Source organism: Solea solea, chromosome 2 (assembly GCF_958295425.1).
Source record: "Solea solea chromosome 2, fSolSol10.1, whole genome shotgun sequence".
In the NCBI taxonomy this organism is placed as follows: Eukaryota; Metazoa; Chordata; class Actinopteri; order Pleuronectiformes; family Soleidae; genus Solea; species Solea solea.
In genome coordinates, this window is record NC_081135.1 from 1,479,727 (window position 1) to 1,498,066 (window position 18,340).

The window sequence follows — 18,340 nt, forward strand, 5'->3', positions numbered from 1 at the left end:
AGTGTGATTTTGGTGTTTGTTCAGACAATCATTCCAGTATCCGACGACCATTTTACCTGAAAATGCAGATTCCTGTTGGTGACGGTGTTTCTGCACCACAGGAATCCTGTTACAAGCGTCTTCTTTCTGCAACAAAGCCACAAAAAGACTCTTGTCGTCCTCTAAACGTTCCCATTAACCTCCGGGTGCCCGCGGTCAGCCGTCATCACCTCGGTTGGCACAGTCGGCCGCCGCCGCGCCCCGGCTGATGCCAACCGCTGAAGGGGCTGCTAAGTTTGGGCGCGCTGCCCGTCGCGGAGCGGCCACAGGGCCTCGCTGCTCCACCAGCGCTGCTCCACTCATCGCTGTAATTATGTGTCGAGTGGAGCATCAACACCAGCACCCAAGGCTTGAGCTCAGTGCTGACGCTGGCTTTGACAGTGCTGATAATCCCACCTCCTGGCCACCGCACTGTTGGCGGCCATGTTCCTCCCTCACCCGCCCGCTCCTGCCATCGCCTGACCTTTGGTGGTTTGTCGCAGCGGGTTTGTGTGTGAAGATAAGAATCCAGAAACTGTACTTTGAGTCTACAGTGTCTGACTCCTCTAATATCCTGGAGAAAGTCACAGAAATACAGTATGTCACAGCATTTTTACACTAGTATTAACATATCAGGCCTTAAATCACTGTAAAAAAATTATACTTTAGCTTGTTGTGGTTGCTCACTCTCCCACACCAAACCCCATAGAGAAAATCAGTGATTTTAACATCACAGCACACAGGAGTTGTTGATCCAATGCTGCCTCCATCACTAAGTTCAAATGTCTTATTTTGTCACTTCAGGGTTTGAAATCCTTCGTTCAGATTAACCTCAGTGACACAATGTGACCACACGAGGCAGCAGTAGACCAGCAGCTCCTGTGTCCCTGTGAGCAGTGATTTTCTCTATGGGCTTTGGTGTGGAAGAGTGAGTGGTTTAAAAACTTCAGTTTCCTGTTGGAAACATTTGTCTAACAGTGAGATGAAGACGTTTGGGGACATTTGCGTCAAATAGCGACCTCAGATCTGAGCTAAAGGATGAACACGCAGGGCTACGTCTCACCGCCACCACACACTTAACAGTGGGCCCCACATGACGAATGCGCGGCCAGTAATAATTCAGCAGCAGGTCTGTCGGCGCTGCGAGTCAGGAGAGAGCGACCAATCAGGCGCTTTTATGGGAACAGATTAGTCTTGTTCCCCCTAAGAAAAGGCCAGCGCTAACAGATTTAAAATTAGACCAGGGGCTTTTAATCTGGGCCGGGGTGCAGGTGCAGCGAGTGCCCCGACACGACAGCCGGATTGGACTCATGGGACCAGATGGGGCGAGCGGGGGGGAAAGGAGGGCGGGCAGGAGGCCCACATCACAAGATAATTGCCCCCCAGGGTCAGAAGCAGTGGAGGTGGGGGGACGGGGGCAGTCCTGCCTTGTACCCCATAAAACCTGATATCATTCACATACACACACACACACGTGCCTCCTCACTCTGTGATGGAAACACAGATTGGACTGGTGTGATTTCAGATGGACACATGTCACATCAGAGGAGGACATGCTAATATCAGACACTGAAACACTCTGTGATGTCATCAGTCTGTGTCCGTTTAAATGTTCAAATGTCTTTATCTCACTTTTCTAACAGGAAACACAAGTTTTTTAAAACCGCTCACTCTCCCACACCAAACCCCATAGAGAAAATCCGTTTTTTTAACATCACAGCACACTGCTGCCTCCATCACTAAGTTCTAATGTCTTATTTTGTCAATTTGGCATTTAAAGTCCTTCATTTGGATTAACTTCAGTGACACAAAGTGACCACACGAGGCAGCAGTAGACCAGCAGCTCCTGTGTTCCCACGAGCTAAAATCACTGTTTTTTCCCTATGAGGTTTGGTGTGGGAGAGTTAGTGGTTTACAAACCTTTTAAAATTAAACATTTTTTCTGGACCTTTAGTCCTCATGGAGACTAAAGTCTGATTCTAATGTGGCAGAAGCTTGGCTCTGGTTCTAGTTCGAGTTTAAGATTTGAGTTGTGGTTTGGTTTAAGTTCACAGCTGAAGCTATGGTTTGTCTATGTTGTGTCCTTCCAAGTATAGCTTTACAAACTGTGTGTGTGTGTGTGTGTGTTGATGCATATTTTTAATACCTCTGAAGGTTTTAAAGGGTTCACGCATCATCTGTTCAAGAGGCAACATCATCAAAATCAAGTTCATACTGTATGAAAGTGTAATTATCCTCTCAGGCACGTGCACATCCACACATCAGTGACGGTCGGGTTGCATTGTTTCAGAGAATGTTCTTTAACTTTAACAAGATTATTTTGTATGACGAAATTCCCACGAGATCACAATACAGCTAACTGTGTGTGTGTGTGTGTGTGTGTGTTTCATCTCTGTCGGTTAACTAGCTGATCCCGCCTGCCATCATCTCCCCACCATTATCTGCAGCCCCCGCTGACATGAGCCGGCCCCCACGGGCTGCATTTTAAACACACACACACACACACAGATGTGGAGGAGGAGGGGGCGGAGCTCCTGACAGACAGGGCCAGTGCAAACGTTGAGAAATAATTGGCCCTACATTCTAATTCATCTGTAAAGGGACTTCTTGATTAAATTAGTCCTAATGGACATTATTTTGTACATGACTGACTCGCCGCTAACTCGCCGCCGACTGCTCGTAACCGCCGCCCCCGACTCCGCCTAACAAGCCGTCCAATTTACTATTGACATTAAACCGGACGACGCGGGCCAATCACAGATCCATTCATCGTGTGCCGCGGCGCCGGCGTTATGCTAATGCGAGCTAAAAGCACAAACTAAATGCACATTCTTTATGCCTGAGTCATCGCATTAACCTCCTTATTTTAATAATGAACAAATAAATAACGCTCCCTACAAGCCTGACTACGCCCGTCCGCTGCTGCTCGCCAGCTCCTGGAGCAGAAATGAATCTGCACGCCGTGGGTATGACCCCCCACTCCTCACCCTCTGGCTAATTGGCTCAGTAGGAAAATTGCTCACATAATGAAGAAAATAAAAGACGTGGAGTTGTCGTCGTGTTTGTGGGTAATGTGTTTGGATTGAATGGGTTCATGCGAGCGGCTGGTTAATATTATAAACCTACACGTGCCGTATTTAAAGATTTCAAATGACCTGGAGTGAAAACTGTTGTGTTTCTTAATGATTTTAAAGCCGCGGTAACAAACGAGGACGATTCAGTGAGCGCGAGAAACGAGTTTAGAGGCTTAAACGTGATGGTTCGTGTGTTCTTAACTGATACTGATGCAGAAAAACTCTGCAAACATAAGTCTACAATATGTCTAAAATAAGTTCATGTCTTTATCTCACTGTTAGACGGACTTTTCCCACAGGAAACTGACGTTTGTGAACTGCTCACTCTCCCACACCAAAGCACAAACAACATCACAGCACACAGGAGTTGTTGATCCACTGCTGCCTCCATCACTAAGTTCAAATGTCTTATTTTGTCACTTCAGGGTTTGAAATCCTTCGTTCAGATTTACCTCAGTGACACAAAGTGACCACACGAGGCAGCAGTAGACCCTGTGAGCTAAAATCACAGATTTTCCCCATGGAGTTTGGTGTGGGAGAGTGAGATGTTTACAAACTTCAGTTTCTTGTTGTTAAAGTCTGACTGACCGTGGAGTCTTTTGTTAAGTGGCCAAAACCCAGTTTCCATCAGTAGGGGGCGCTCACAGCTCATTCAGCTTGTGCCTTTTTTAAAGTCGTTCTGCAGCTTGGTTTTAATTTCACTCTTTGCTCCGATCATGACGATGTCATGTGATGTCACTCCTCTCAGTTAATTATGAGTTAATCTGACTGTGACCTCAGATGTGGACGCTAACGATGCTCTAAAAGGTTTTAGATTAGTGAACATGTCGTCCCTCCTTCACCTCTCCTCCTCCTCCTCCCTCTTCAGCTCCTCCACCTTTTCTCTCACTCTTCCTCCTCTTATTTTCATCTTCTTTTTTAAAAAAAAATCTCCATTACACTTAACCCTCCCATCTCCATGAGTCAAATCTCATCATTTGAATGAGACTCTTCCTCACCCAGACCTTCCTCACTCTCCCCCCCCCTCCGCTGTAATTATCTGTGCCCATCCAAGGGCAGCTAACGACCTAGCGCAGAGAGCTAATTGATTTCAGCCTCTTCTTTCTTTTTTTTTTCTTTCTTTCCTTTTGTCTCAGCGACTCTAACTTGAAAAACCCGACCTGCAGGATTTTCTGCGTGCATATTAAAACAGAAATTCTCGGCCTCACCTTTTGCGGGTAACGCGGCCGGCGTTTTGACGTCGGCGGTGATTCATCACGAGCTCATGAGGCAGTTAGCTGATGCTCTTATCCACGCTCTATCTATCTATTAATCTATTAATTAGAAGGCTAATTAGGCCAGAAGAGAAGCCAGTGACACAGTGTCACTCTTAACCCTGTTTCCTACTGCTCATTACCCCTCACACACACACACACACACACACACACACACACTCACACACACTCCTGCAGACTGTAATTAATGACTGGCTTTAACATCAGGGTGTTAGCTCATACATCTCAGCTCCAGGCCTTTTCTTTTTTCCTCTTTAGTCTGAATTCAACAATTTTTACAGTGATAATTTAACTATTAACTATTTTGATCATGGATTACTCAGTTTGAGTGTTTTTATTATTCTTAAAACAAGTTTCTGTGATTTTTCAGCTTCTTAAATGTGGATATATTCTGCTTCCTTTGCTCCACATAACAAAGAAATCATTCAAACTCAATCATTCTGTTTGTGGACAAAAACGAGACATTTGAGGACATTTATGGACTTTGTAAACATTTTCTCACATAAACACCGAATCTTTCCAGGTTTGGGAAACAAACATACAATATACAGAATATAAAAATAAGAATCAAACATACAGAGGAAGAACAAAACCAATTCTCTTAAAATGGCTGTAATTTTCACATTTAACCACATTTAACCACAAAACATGGCAGAAAAACTGAATTTAACCACAAAACAAAAGTTTATGCCAGATTAAGTCTACGATATTTTAAGACTATGTTCAGGTCTTTATCTCACTGTTAGACAGACTTTTCCAACAGCAAACTGACGTTTGTAAACCGCTCACTCTCCCACACCAAAGCCCATAGAGAAAATCAGTGATTTTAACATCACAGCACACAGGAGTTGTTGATCCACTGCTGCCTCCATCACTAAGTTCAAATGTGTCATCATGTTATTTCGGCATTTAAAATCCTTTGTCAGATTAACCTCAGTGACACAAAGTGACCACACGAGGCAGCAGTAGACCAGCAGCTCCTGTGTCCCCTCTGGAGTTTGGTGTGGGAGAGTGAGGGGTTTACAAACTTCAGTTTCCAAGTAAATTAAATGTTCCAGCTTTAAATGGCTCTGCAGATTATTCCATGAACAGTTATAAAACATGTCTTCCAGTGGAAATCCTCATGTTTCAGTGTTCCCATTCCGGGGCTTTTATTGTGAAATATGCAGGATATACAAACAAAAGCAGGAGAGGAGGAGGCGAAGAAGCAGTGTGACATCATTTAATGTCAGTTCTCTTCTTCCCTGTTAAAGACTGAAAATGATCGTCGTGTCCTCAGGTCGTGTTTTGAGCTAATTATGATAATTAGCTTGCTGTGTGTGTGTGTGTGTGTGTATTGGCTTTCAGCTCTGCTCTGTGATCGCCGACAGATGACACACACACACACACACACACACACACACACACACACAGAGTAAACAGAGGGGGAGCAGCTGACGTCCAGTCGAGGTCAGTCACACGGTTCAGACAAACAAACGGACAGGAAACTGAGTGTGTACGTAAACACGAACAGACAAAGCAGCCGCTCAGGAGGAACGTCTCCACACACACACACACACACACACAATGAGTCCAAACAACAGACAGGAAATGGCAGAATCACCACGGGCCCAGTGTGGGTCCCTGAGTGACCCCCAAACTAAATCACATTACGCCCCTACGTTTCCAACGGCGACGCCAAAAACCAGCAGCTGATGAAGCTGTCAATCATTACGTCCACTCCCCTCCTCTCCCACTGCGTTTAAAGCCGCGCTCGTATATGACACGTGTAACTGTACTTCACATCTGTGTCCGTCATAATAATAAATAATAATAATCAGGATTTTGTTTCACAGTAAGTTTGAGGGACTAAAATATTGATTTAGTTTCGTTTTAGATGTGTAATTAATGTGAATTTAAAAAGAACAACAAATAGAGTGTAAACTGATTATAAAACAAAACACAATAATGTATAAGTAAAATAAAAGTCAGAGTTTGAAATGATCGTCATTTGTGAAAGTCAACTGTAGAAACAATAGAGACAGAATGACTTGTTTCTGATTTGGACAAACAGTAGAATCAGTTTCTGAAATAGCAATAGAAACGGAAAGGATTCATTTTAGAAGACACAGTAGAATCAATTTTAGAAAAAGGTAGAAATACAAGAATCAATTTCAGGAGAGTCAGTAGAAATAGTAGAGTTTATTTTAATAGAATCATTTGACACAGAATCCAAACAACAGAGTCAGTAGATCCAGTAGAATCATATTTAGTAGAATCAATAGAATCAACAGAGACAGAACGGATAATAAGTGGAAACAATAGAAGCAGAGTCACTTTGTTTCCTCCTGTTGTTGTAATTTTTCTCTTTTAATTTAACAGACACATTAAAACCCCTCCGGCTCCTGTGTGTGTGTGTGTGTGTGTGTGTCTGGTTCATGTTTAATTATCTACCCAGCATGCCTCAGTGCCGGAGCACAGCGCTTTGTCTAATGGGATGTGAAAAGACACACAAATATGAGTGTGTGTGTGCATTCAGTGGACACATGTTAACACATACTGCCACACACACACATTTATATACACACACACACACACACACACAGTGTCGTTAATTAGTGCAATTAGCCTCTCCAGTGTCCAGAGCTGTGTTATCAGGACTCGTTAGCTCATGATGACAGAGAGTCACTGTTTACTGCGACACACACACACACACACACGTCTGACTTAAAGCTGCAGTACGTAACTTTTGTTGACATTATTTTTGTTCTCCGTGAACAGTAACACTGTAACCTTCTGTGTGTTTGCTGCGTTCCTTCGTCTAAAGACAGACCTGACGGACTGAGGGAGCACTTGTGGGTATACACCACCAGAGCGGGGGCGGGCGGAGACACGAAGCATTTGTCCCATCCCGCAGACGTTTCTTTGTGTTGCCCTTTACTTGTTTGTCTCCATGTGAAACAAATCACTTCCTGTGTGCAGCGCGGGCATGTCACCATGTGACATGAGACCTGAGAGAGAGAGTCGTGTGCCGCTGATATACTTAATCAACGCTGTGTGAACTCACGGGACGCTGGTTTTTATTTGTTTGTGTATATGTTTATGAGTTACATACTACAGCTTTAACTGCAAATGAAAAACAGCAGGACCTTAGCAACTGCCGTGTCGGGGGAAGGCATGCGTTTCCTGGGTCCAGTGGCCTCACATTTCCTCTGCTTCCTCACAGACGGCCTGCTGAGACACAGACACACACACACACACTGAGTGACACCTCCAGGCTTTGTCCAGGAGCTGTCGGCCGTACTCTGGTGCCCGGCCTCCTCGCTCTCTGTCTCTGTCTCTCTTGGTGCGGAGCAGGAAGCAAAATGGGACATTCCGTGATGCTAGCAGCCGCTGCCGCCACCCCTGAAACACACACACACACACACACACACACACACACACACACACTGGTCTCCAGGAAGGGAGTTAATGAAATTCTGTCAGGTTTCCTCTCCCTCGTCCTTTTCCCACAGTTGTTATCGAGAGAAGCTTCAGAGGAATCACGCGTTCATGTCCTGAGAATCCTCCGGAATATTTTGCGAAATAAGAAAAAAATGTCACAGAAGGATGTTTGCTTATCACACACACACACACACACACTGGAGTCATTTCATGGTCATGTGTCTCCATTTCCTGTGACGCCTCCCCCTCGCTCACCCCCTGAAGAGGCTCTTTAGATTGTCTCTTTAGAAGGACAATTCAGACCTCCTTTTTTGTGGTGTGATTGTATGAGACATGGACATGTGCATTTTGTCTCACTGTTGGACAGACTTTTCCAACAGGAAATCTGACAGTTTGTAAAGCGCTCACTCTCCCACACCAAAGCCCACAGAGAAAATCAGTGATTTTAACATCACGGGGAAACAGGAGTTGTTGATCCACTGCTGCCTCCATCACTAACTTCAAACGTCTTATTTGGTGACTTCGGATTTTAAAATCCCTCATTCAGATTCACCTGAGTGACACAAAGTGACCACACGAGGCAGCAGTAGAGCAGCAGCTCCTGTGTCCCCGCGAGCTAAAATCACTGGTTTTCTCTATGGGCTTTGGTGTGGGAGAGTGAGAGGTTTACAAACTTTGTCTAACAGTGAGATAAAGACGTGAAACATGTTCTTAAAGATATCGTAGACTTGTAGATTTTATTCCCAGGATTGTTCTGGGTCCTGGAGGAGTCCCATGACTCAGCGGAAAATACTGTACAGTTGTGTTGCTGCAACACTCTGGAGTCTCCTTCTCCATTTCCTGTGACCTCCCCCTCCTTCACCCCCTGGAGGAGGTGTTGTGATTTTTTTAAGGAGAAGAGGATGAGGAGGGGGGGACAGCTCAATATCTCTCCCCCCGAGTTGTCCCCTCCTCCCTCTTCCTCTCTCTGGCACTAATCCCCCGCAGACTGAATGAGCTGCTGTTTACATGAGGAGGGATTAAAGCAGATTAGAGCAGATTAGAGCGATAAAATCTGCGGATTAGACACATCAGCAGTTAATGACACTCGATTGGTGAACAATGTGTCCACGTCCACTCGTCTCCCACTGCGTCTTATTTTACACTGCTGCGTGTGTGAATGAAAATATCCTCAGACGTTAATCCAGAATAGACAGAATGATTATTTTAAACCATAACTGTATTTTTATTTTTATTTTTGCTTTAATTGTGAAAAGGAAACTTTTCTAAAACAACCTTTGTGTTGAACTCTAACAATGGCCATCAAGTACTCGGAAATCACTTTTTGTCACATTTTATTTTGAAAATATTGTCAGAAGTTGATCCAGAATAGACACAGAATGATTTTTGTAATCTAAACAGTTCATTTTTCCCATAATTGTTCAAAAAACCTTTGCTTTAAAAACCCACAAACACAGTGAAATTACTTTTATTTACATTTTATTTTGAAAATATCTTCAGAAGTTGATCCAGAATGTGAAAAGGACAAATATAATAACATTAAATATATATTATTTGTGCCATAATGTCAAATAACCAACTCTTTACACTCTTAAAATAGCTCTCAAACACTCTAAAATCACTTTTCTTTACATTTTATTTTGAAAATATCCTCAGAAATGAATCAGGAATAGACATAGAAGGATTGTTAAAACTTAAACTGTATTTTTTTTATGCCATAAGGTTAAATAACCATTATTTTAAACTCTTAAAAGGGCTCTCAAACACTCTAAAATCACTTTCCTTACATTTTTTACGAAACTATTAAGTAATGTCAGAAGTTAATCCAGAGATGATTATTATAACTTAAACTGTATTTTTTTGCCATAATTATTAAAAAAGAAATGTTGCTTTAAACTCTTAAAATAGCCCTTAAACACTGTAAAAAATCCTTTACTTAAAGTAAAGTTAGTTTAAGGTAAAGTTCTTCATCAGTTTCACACTAAACGGACCTTTTTGCAATAAAATAATGAAATATTATAAAGTAATTAATGGTCATTTAAATGCTGTATTATGATTTAAAAAAAAAAAGAAAATTGAACAAACAAAAACAATAACTGATTATTATTGTTATGTTATTGTTGTTGTTGCAGTGAGATTAAAGTTAAAGATTTAAACACAGAGTTTAACTCACTGCTCCTGAAAGAACTCAAGTCTATTTGAGTTTACACAACTCAGCTGTGGTTCCAGGTGAATAAAACCTAACTCCAGCATAGAGAGGCTGAGTGAACGTGGTCTGGACTCTGTGGATCAGAGTCAGGATGTCAGAGACTCTGTATAAGGACAGAAGACCTGCTCTGTGGTCCAGGTAAACTCCGACTCTGGAGACTTTAACATTTGAGACTTTAGTCCTGATGCTGTTGTGAATGAAACTACAACTGTTGTGGTCACAATCTAAAGACCAAGATTTGACATTGAATCCAAATCTACATTCATCTAAACCTGATCTGCTGATGTTCTTGTACGTCACTGCTACACAAACTCCTCCTCCTCCGCTCCACTCCACCTCCCAGTAACAACGTCCAGTCAGACTCTGTTTACTCATCACCTGACCCACATCAGTGAATCTGTCTGTGCGATGAGGATAAGACTGATTTACCCACGTTACTGTCACTTTTTCACTGTTTCCCTCATATAATAACAGAAATTTGTTTGCTGTGTTTGGATCCAGTTTGATTTCCTGTGAATATCTGAGGAATTCAGCTCTGGTCTCTGGTTCTGCTTCTGGTTCTGTCAGTAAAACATCTACTCGAGCCACAGCCAGTGAGACGTTTGTCCACGTCTTGGTCAGGACGTCCTGCAGTTGACCTCTGACCTTTGCCACAGGCACTGTCACATCCTCAAAGTGTCTCAGAGGACGGACGTGGACGGTGGACGAGTGTGTCGACGGACTGAGTGCTGACAGTGAGCGGTAGTTGAGGAGAAACTGGCTGTGGTCTTGTGTGAGTGAGAGCTGCTTCAGTTCAGCTTCTCTCTTCTTCAGCTTAGTGAGCTCCTGCTGAAGTTTCTCCTGAAGATCTTTGACTCGTCTCACCTCGGTTTCCTGCTTGGATCTGATCTGCTGCTTCACGTCAGAGCTTCTTCTCTGCAGGAGATGCATCATCTCAGTGAAGCTCTCGTCTGTGTCCTTCACAGCTTTATCAGCAGAGAGAGTGAGAGCCTTCTCCTCCTGTTGAAGCACCTTCACGTCTCTGTCTATGTCCTGGACTCTCTGCTGGACTTCTTCTCGACTCAGATCCAGCTCTGTCTGCTTCTGCTTCCTCTCTGCTGCAGCTGAGACCATGTCGTGGTCTTTATGTTCGTCCACAGAGCAGAGATAACAGATGCACTGCTGATCAGTGCGGCAGAACAAGTCCATCAACTTATAGTGAAGAGGGCAGATGTTCTCCTGGAGGTTCTTGAACGGCTCCACCAGCTTGTGCTTCTTTAATGGAGGTGCTTGATGATGAGGCTGGAGATGTTCCTCACAGTAAGAGGCCAAACAATCCAAACAGGACTTGAGAGCTTTCAGTTTCCTGCCAGTGCAGACATCACAGGCCACATCTTCAGCTCCAGCATAGCAGTGATCAGCGTGGAGTCCAGTCTTCTTCAGCTTCTCCACTAAATCTGCTAACATGACGTTTTTTAACAGTTCAGGCCTCGGCATAAAGATCTTTCTACAATGAGGGCAGCTGTAGATCCTCTTCTCATCCTCTCTGTCCCAGTGGTCTTTAATACAGTTCATACAGAAGCTGTGTCCACAGGTAAGAGCCACCGGATCCTTCAGAAGATCCAAACAGATGGAACAAGACAAGGTTTCTCTCTGCAGCTGAACTCCTGCCATTTCACCGCTCTGTCACCACGACTGTCTGAGTTTCTCTTCCTCACAACTGGAACCGGTTTGAGCTCTTAACAAAATGTGACGCAGCAGTGGGCGGAGCCTGTCAGCTCTGGCTCTTCCCCACCTGTTGTCAAACTACAGGTGTGAGGGGAAGGGAACCAGGAAATGTGAGCTCAGCAGGCGTAACCACTCCCACTTTGACATGGAGTGACCTGTGTTCTTTGGGACACTCCCTGTGTGGGTGTGTGTGTCAAGGCCATGAATTTTCCACATGGGTTATTAAAAACAAGTTTTATAATTGTAAGTCTCTAAGGTTGACGTAACGTTAGATATTTCAGAGATACTTCAGCAACTCCAATCCCATGACTACTTCTTGTCCAGTAGCCAATCAGCAGGCAGCTTCCTAAGCCCCGCCCATGGTCACAAACATGAACAAAAAACCATGGCGCAAAGAACAAGTGAAGGAGCACGAAGAACAAGTGAGGGAATGCAAAGAACAATTGAGGGAGCGCAAAGAACAAGTGAGGGAGCGCAAAGAATGAGCGAGGGAGCGCAAAAAACAAGCGAGAGCGCAAAGAACAAGTGAGGGAGCTCAAAGAACAAGCGAAGGAGCGCAAAGAACAAGCGAGAGCGCAAAGGACAAGTGAGGGAGCGCAATGAACAAGCGAGAGCGCAAAGGACAAGTGAGGGAGCGCAAAGGACAAGTGAGGGAGCGCAAAGAACAAGTGAGGGAGCGCAAAGAACAAGTGAGGGAGCGCAAAGAACACAAAGAACAAGCGAGGGAGCGCAAAGAACAAGTGAGGGAGCGCAAAGAACAAGCGCGGGAACACAAAGAACAAGAACAAGTGAGGAAGCGCAAAGAACGCAAAGAACAAGCGAGGGAGCGCAAAGAACAAGCACGGGAACACAAAGAACAAGAACAAGTGAGGGAGCGCTGACACACAATAGTCAGATGTTTTCTTGAGTCGACATCAAACTAAGCCCTGATCAATAATCAGAGGTTGATTAAGTTTTGTTTTGAAACAACACACTTCCTGTCCCACTTTTCAAAATGTCCGCCTTCTGTTTCCTGTTGTTTCTCTACAGGGAGGAGCGCGAGCGCTGGATCCGGGCGAAGTACGAGCAGCGTCTGTTCCTGGCGTCGCTGCCCTGCGTGGACCTGTCTCTGGGTCAGCAGCTGCTGAGGGCGGCGGCCGAGGAGGACCTGCGCGCCGTCGTCCTGCTGCTCGCGCACGGATCCCGGCAGCAAGTCAACGAGACGTGCGGCGAGGGGGACGGACGCAGCGCGCTGCACCTGGCCAGTCGCAAAGGCAACGTGGTCATCACGCAGCTCCTCATCTGGGTGAGAATTATGATTACAGGGTCATTCAGGGACGAGAAAATAAATCGTCAACTATTTTGAGTGTTTTTTTAACACATTTTCTGATTTTTTAGCTTCTTAAATGTGAATATTTCCTGGTTTATTTGCTCCATAATAACAAAGAAATCATTAAAAGTGAATCATTTTGGTTTGTGGACAAAACAAGACATTTGACAACATCATTGTTTTGACATTTTACAGATTCAACAATACTCTACAGGTGAATCAATTAGTGTATGCAGTCTTAGTGTCACATTTTTTTTTTATTGGCAGCTCAATTGGTTTACAATGATCTCAAGGCTTTTATTGTGAAAACATCTGCACAAGGAAGTTGTTATGAAATCAAATAAAAAATTAAACACGATGAAATTTACATTTGTATCGGGACAAAAAAACTTTTTTAAAAAGACCAATAAATGTTTTTATTATTGAACAAAGTCATTTTTATTTCCCCAAAATAGTTTTAAAAAAAAATGTAATTGACAAAAAACAGTTTATTATGGGACGGAGCTAATAATCAAGGATTTAAATCCAAAATGTTTATCATTTTTATATCAAACTTTTTTTATTATTATTATTGGCAAAAAATGGCCAAGCTAATAATCAAGAATTATTTTTTTATCCATAAAAATATAATTTCTTTATCAAAATTTTTTAATTTTCATTCTCTCTCTCACTCTTTCTTTGTCCCTCTCCCCCCAGTACGGCGTGGACCTGATGGCGAGGGACGCCCACGGCAACAGTGCGATGGCGTACGCCCGGCAGGCAAACAGTCAGGAGTGCGTGGACACGCTGGCGCAGTACGGCTGCCCTGACGAACGCTTCCCGCTCATGGCCACGCCCAACCTGTCGCGCCGCAACATCAACCGCAACAACAGCTGCAGCAGTAGCGGCAGCACTGCGCTCATATGACCACGAGAGGAGAGAAAAAAAAAACACAACTTTCATTGTTCTAGCCGGGGAACCACTACCTGTCATGACACTTAGGCCCCGCCCACCTCACCTGGTAACCATCGCCGCCGTCGCCACTGCTGCAGCTGACGACAGCGGCGCGTTCAGACTGATTAAAAACTGATCGCAGCTCAGTGACGACGCTGCCTCCTTGTGTCCGCTTTGGGAGACAACACAGAGCATGCTGGGAAATGTTGTCCACAAGCATCTGGGAAAATAATCACATGATTTTTATTGACGGCCAATGAGGGCGCAGTTTGAAGCTCATACCTCACAAACTTTAACACTACACGGCCAGTTCCTCCCACTCACGCGCTCACGACCCCGACAGCCAATCAGAATCCACGGCCACAACATATCGTCATCGTCTGCGTGTGAGGCGAGAAAATCACGTCATCAATCACTTAAACACTCTCTCTCTCTCTCTCTCTGACGCTACGTGTTTTTATTTTTAATGTGAAAAAACTTCTCGATGTAAAATTTTTAAGAGGAAAAAAAACAAACGTTCTTAGAAGAAGTGATCGATCGCATGTCATTTTAATTTAAAACAGTTTCCTCCGCTGTGTATATTATTATTATTATTGTTATGTCTCCATGTTCATTGCTGGACCAATGGTTTAAAATGTTCAAACACGGGGAAGGGATTTTCTTTTTTGGTGTAAAAAGTTTGTACAGAAGTTTTCGTCAGGCTCAGGGACCGGACACTGTCAGTCATAAACAGCCGCCATCTTGTCCCTGCGCGTCCTCACACTAAGAGTTTGCTCTGACTTTGTTTATTCACTCAGTTCACAAATATCAGAAATACAATCATTTGAGTCATTAAAAAGAAAAATTCAACAAAATTCAGAAAATGTGTGGCTAAAAAAAATTGGAAAATTCTTCCCCCAAAATCCCTCCCAAAAAATGTTTGGGATATCTTTTAGAAATGCAATTATGCATAGATTTTGTTATTTAAAAAAAAAAAAGAAATCAAGATTTTTTTTTTTATATTGTTTTTTTTGTATTCTTTTCCCCAGAACATTTTTGATAAAAAAAAAATTTGATTTTTTTTAATTGACAAAAAAAAAAGTATTATGGGACCGAGCTCATTTCCGTTCTACCTTTGCAAAGTAGAATTGGTCCCAGAGAAATGTGAACTGAGCGTATGAACATGATCAATCGTGTGATTTGATCAAACATCGGAGTCAAACATCGTCCCTAAAGTTTTATTGTTACGAGAATTTAAAAATGGAAAAGAAGCTGCTGCAAACAAACAAAAAGGGAAAACGGAATCCGCGTCTTCTTTTTCAGGTGTTTTTAATCTGCGTTAAAGACGAGCTGCGTGAGCAGTTGTAGAGAAACGTATCTATGTGTAAATAATTATCTGTCGTAACCTTTGACATCACAGCGAGGCTCGTCCGATCTCAGCGAATCACTAAGAAGCGCTCCTCCTCCTTCTCCTTCTTCTTCTCCTTCGTCTCCTTCTTCTCTTGTCTGGAAACTTTCCTTTCTCCTGTAAATAATCTCTTTCTCTATCACTTCCTCTTTGTTCGACTGTGACATTATGTAAATTAGAGGTCACATGACGTACTGACCATGTGGGAAAAAAAAAAGATCTCCACTGACTGAATGTTGCGTGTTTGGACTCAGACCAGGAAACATCTGAACCGGTGGTTTCCAACGTGAAAAAAGGTGTTTTGCAGGAAATTTGACTTAAAACCAGTTTGACGTGATATCAGGTCCACATTTAAACCAGTTTAATGTTCATGTTTAAACTGGATTGATTCAACACCAGGTTCACATTTAAACCAGATTGATTTAAAGTGGTTTGTATGTAAACTGAGTCTAAGTAACACTGAATATTCGTCAAGTACTCTAAAGAAGAAAAACTAACGTAAACAGAGAAAAACACTAAATGTACACAATCCTTTTGGCCTCGCACTGATCCCATCTTTTCAGAATAGATGTGCCACAAAGAAATGTTGGGAAAGCACCGGTTTCAAAGGTCTCACCAGGGAATGATTTGTGAATGTTGCGAGTTAGTTCCAGGTGTTTAGAAAAAAATTGTCAAAAATTACATCAGTGTAGACACGAGCGAGGCTAGTTTTTAAAAAGGTAAAATACTTTGACTGAACACTCTCTGATTCAGGACTGTCGCTCCTTAACCTCGATGTTTAGTTCTCCAACGATAACCCGACACTGTATCCAAGCAATATTTAGTATTTACGAAGCGTCCAAGTCGTAACGTCTCACACAGACATCGCTGCAATATTTCCATGAAACCACAAACACACTCTGCCTCCGTCAAACACACAAGAAACAGGTCAAGGAAACCGTTAAAATCATCTTCCTTTTATGCCTTTTTTAAATTCACACGTCCGCCTTTTACTTTACGAACTTTTGTCCTGCACGTGCCACGCCCCCTCGTCATATCAAAGAGGGCGTTAGCTTTCCCATAAACGCTAAATCAAGGGGTGGAACTTGTGTATTTGTTCTGGGGTTTTTTGTGTCCGACGTGTCCCGCACCTGTCCCCAAAGTGGACAGAAAAGCGGTAACAAAGACGTCCTTTTACTTTATGACAGAAATGCACTAAATCACGGATTAAATCTATGTTAACTGCGACTCTCTCCGCTCCACTTTTCACACGACGTCCATGCGCTCAGTTCAAATTCTCAAATTTGTGACAAATTTTTCTTTGCAAAGGTCTCATGGAAATGAGCTCAGCCAGATAATTCAACTTTTTTTCCAACATAATATTTTTAATTTATTTGTAAATTTTAAAACAAATTAAAAATGAAATTAAATTAAAATATTCTTCTATTTTATTTTAATTGAATGACAAAATCTAGGAATTTCAGAATTTTGTTGAATTTGAACATTTTTTTGATTTTTGATTGTGAACTGAGCAGAAGCCATTTCCTCTAATCACAAATAAAACAAAACAAGTTTTAGCTTCTCCTGTTATGAAAAGGTATCTGCTGCAGCTAGCACCTGTAAGCTTCACTCCACTAACACACATTAACAAAAACTACACTTTTTTAACACTTTTATTGCTTCACACATTATCGGGACATTTCCCTAATTTATTCAGCTACACTTTTTTTTTAGAAGCTAGCCTGTCGGATTCTCGCGTCAAAGAGTACGGAAACTGCTGAGTCGCCTGTGGCTAGCATTGAGCACTTTAGCATAGCATGGCTCCATCACTACTTTTCACCAATTTTGGTGAACTCAAAACCAAACGTGAAAAAAAAAAGATGTGACACTAGAAAGCTCCAACTCTAGCTAGCGCCTGTTTAGCTTAAGCGACCTATAAACTTACGTAAATTCTTCTATTCTACAGATTCACTTTTTTTTATTATTATTTTATTTTTCTATAAGTTCACAAAACCTCTCACAATTCCAAAGTCAGTTTGTTAAAGCTAGTCGCAGCTAAAGTAAGTATTTTCTTCAACTATTTTGGTTTTTTCCCGTATTATAACAATAATATTACTAACAATAATAAGACCAAACGTGAAAACTTGCAAAGCATTAAATAAATAAACAACAACAACCTGTGAAGCTCCGGTTGCAGCTACTTAGCTAAACTCCGCTCACGGACGATAGCATGTCGCAATACATTTTTCTAGCGCTGTCCGCTCACGTATTTACGAGCATTTTTTAGATACGAACGACTGAAGCTGCCTGCGTGTAAATAAATAAATCCCGTCCGCTTCGGGGGGAAAACGAGGAAACTGTGTCGGCGCTAACGAGCGTGGCGTCGCGTGCATCGCCTGTATATATACTTTAAACAATACAACGAAGAAGAAAAAGAAAAATGCGACTCCGTATGGTCGACTTTTGGTTCGTCTGGTTTTGTTACCTCATGTACTTTAAGCCCTGCCCACCGTGGACGCCCGTTATTTATAAACACAGTCAGTGTGGAAGACTCCGCCTACTCAAACCTACATGAGGGGGATTTTTTGTTTTGTACCTTTTCTGCGAGCGTTTGAGGCCGTACATGATTTATTAGTCTATGATTTATCATTCAGACAACATTAATGTTCTTATTGTTATTCTAATTCTAATTATTATTATTATTATTGTTATTATTGAGTTTTGTCGGCTGTACAGTAATGTTGTTCAAAATTTGACCTAATACAGAGTCTTCTACTGTAATGTGTCTCTTTTCAATAAAGACGAGAATAATGCTTCTTAATATACAGAACAAACGCAGTCTCTGTGGGGTTTTTCTCTGACTTCGACAGGTGATTTTATGATGTAAACACTAGATTTAATCATTCAATTATTAAGAATTAAGATATTGCTAGACTATCATATCATTTTGTTATTTCTTCGTTGCTTTTCTTTCTTTAAGTAAGTATCAAACAATAGTAACTTGGCCACTTTATCCTATGTTTTAAC

At 42.5% G+C, this 18,340-nt stretch overlaps 2 protein-coding genes across 6 annotated transcripts in view; one reads left to right on the forward strand and one right to left on the reverse strand.

Moving 5' to 3' along the window:
* agap1 (ArfGAP with GTPase domain, ankyrin repeat and PH domain 1) overlaps positions 1 to 18,147 on the forward strand; it is a 100,734-nt gene extending 82,587 nt beyond the window's left edge. For all 5 annotated transcript variants that reach the window (XM_058616961.1, XM_058616971.1, XM_058616934.1 and 2 more), the window contains 2 exons: positions 12,735 to 12,990; positions 13,711 to 18,147. In XM_058616961.1, the coding sequence (XP_058472944.1) occupies positions 12,735 to 12,990; positions 13,711 to 13,920 (466 nt within the window). In that variant the 3' untranslated portion in view covers positions 13,921 to 18,147. The remainder of the gene's footprint in view (positions 1 to 12,734; positions 12,991 to 13,710) is intronic.
* On the reverse strand, positions 9,307 to 11,825 carry LOC131446059 (tripartite motif-containing protein 16-like). Its single transcript, XM_058617019.1, has one exon. It carries the CDS (start codon positions 11,649 to 11,651, stop codon positions 9,984 to 9,986), a length of 1,668 nt encoding a protein of 555 aa, XP_058473002.1. The 5' UTR covers positions 11,652 to 11,825; the 3' UTR covers positions 9,307 to 9,983.
* Positions 18,148 to 18,340: the final 193 nt, after the last annotated feature.